The following is a 230-nucleotide window of genomic DNA, read 5'->3' on the forward strand; positions in this document are numbered from 1 at the left end:
GGGGGGGCCCCGGCGGCCTCCCTTCCCCCCAAGGAGGGGCCCTGAACCTTACAGAGATGATTGGGGTCGGGGGGGCCCCCATCGCAGCAGCCGCAGCCCCAGTGAGTTCATGCGAGCTGGCCGACGGGGAGGGGGCCCCCGGGGGCCCCCCTACAGAGATGCATACAGTCCCGTGGGTAGCAGGGACCGCAGGTGGACCCGCGAGGGGGGGCCCCGCAGTCCGAGCCCTC

At 73.9% G+C, this 230-nt stretch overlaps 1 protein-coding gene across 1 annotated transcript in view; it reads left to right on the plus strand.

The window, feature by feature from the left end:
• Positions 1-56: 56 nt before the first annotated feature.
• EMH_0038950 (uncharacterized protein) overlaps positions 57-230 on the plus strand; it is a gene marked incomplete at both ends in the record, with an annotated part of 699 nt that continues 525 nt past the window's right edge. Inside the window, one exon of the mRNA XM_013495345.1 lies at positions 57-228. Coding sequence (XP_013350799.1) covers positions 57-228 — 172 coding nt within the window. The remainder of the gene's footprint in view (positions 229-230) is intronic.

Source organism: Eimeria mitis, genomic scaffold (assembly GCF_000499745.2).
Source record: "Eimeria mitis Houghton genomic scaffold, Emh_scaff1530, whole genome shotgun sequence".
In the NCBI taxonomy this organism is placed as follows: Eukaryota; Apicomplexa; class Conoidasida; order Eucoccidiorida; family Eimeriidae; genus Eimeria; species Eimeria mitis.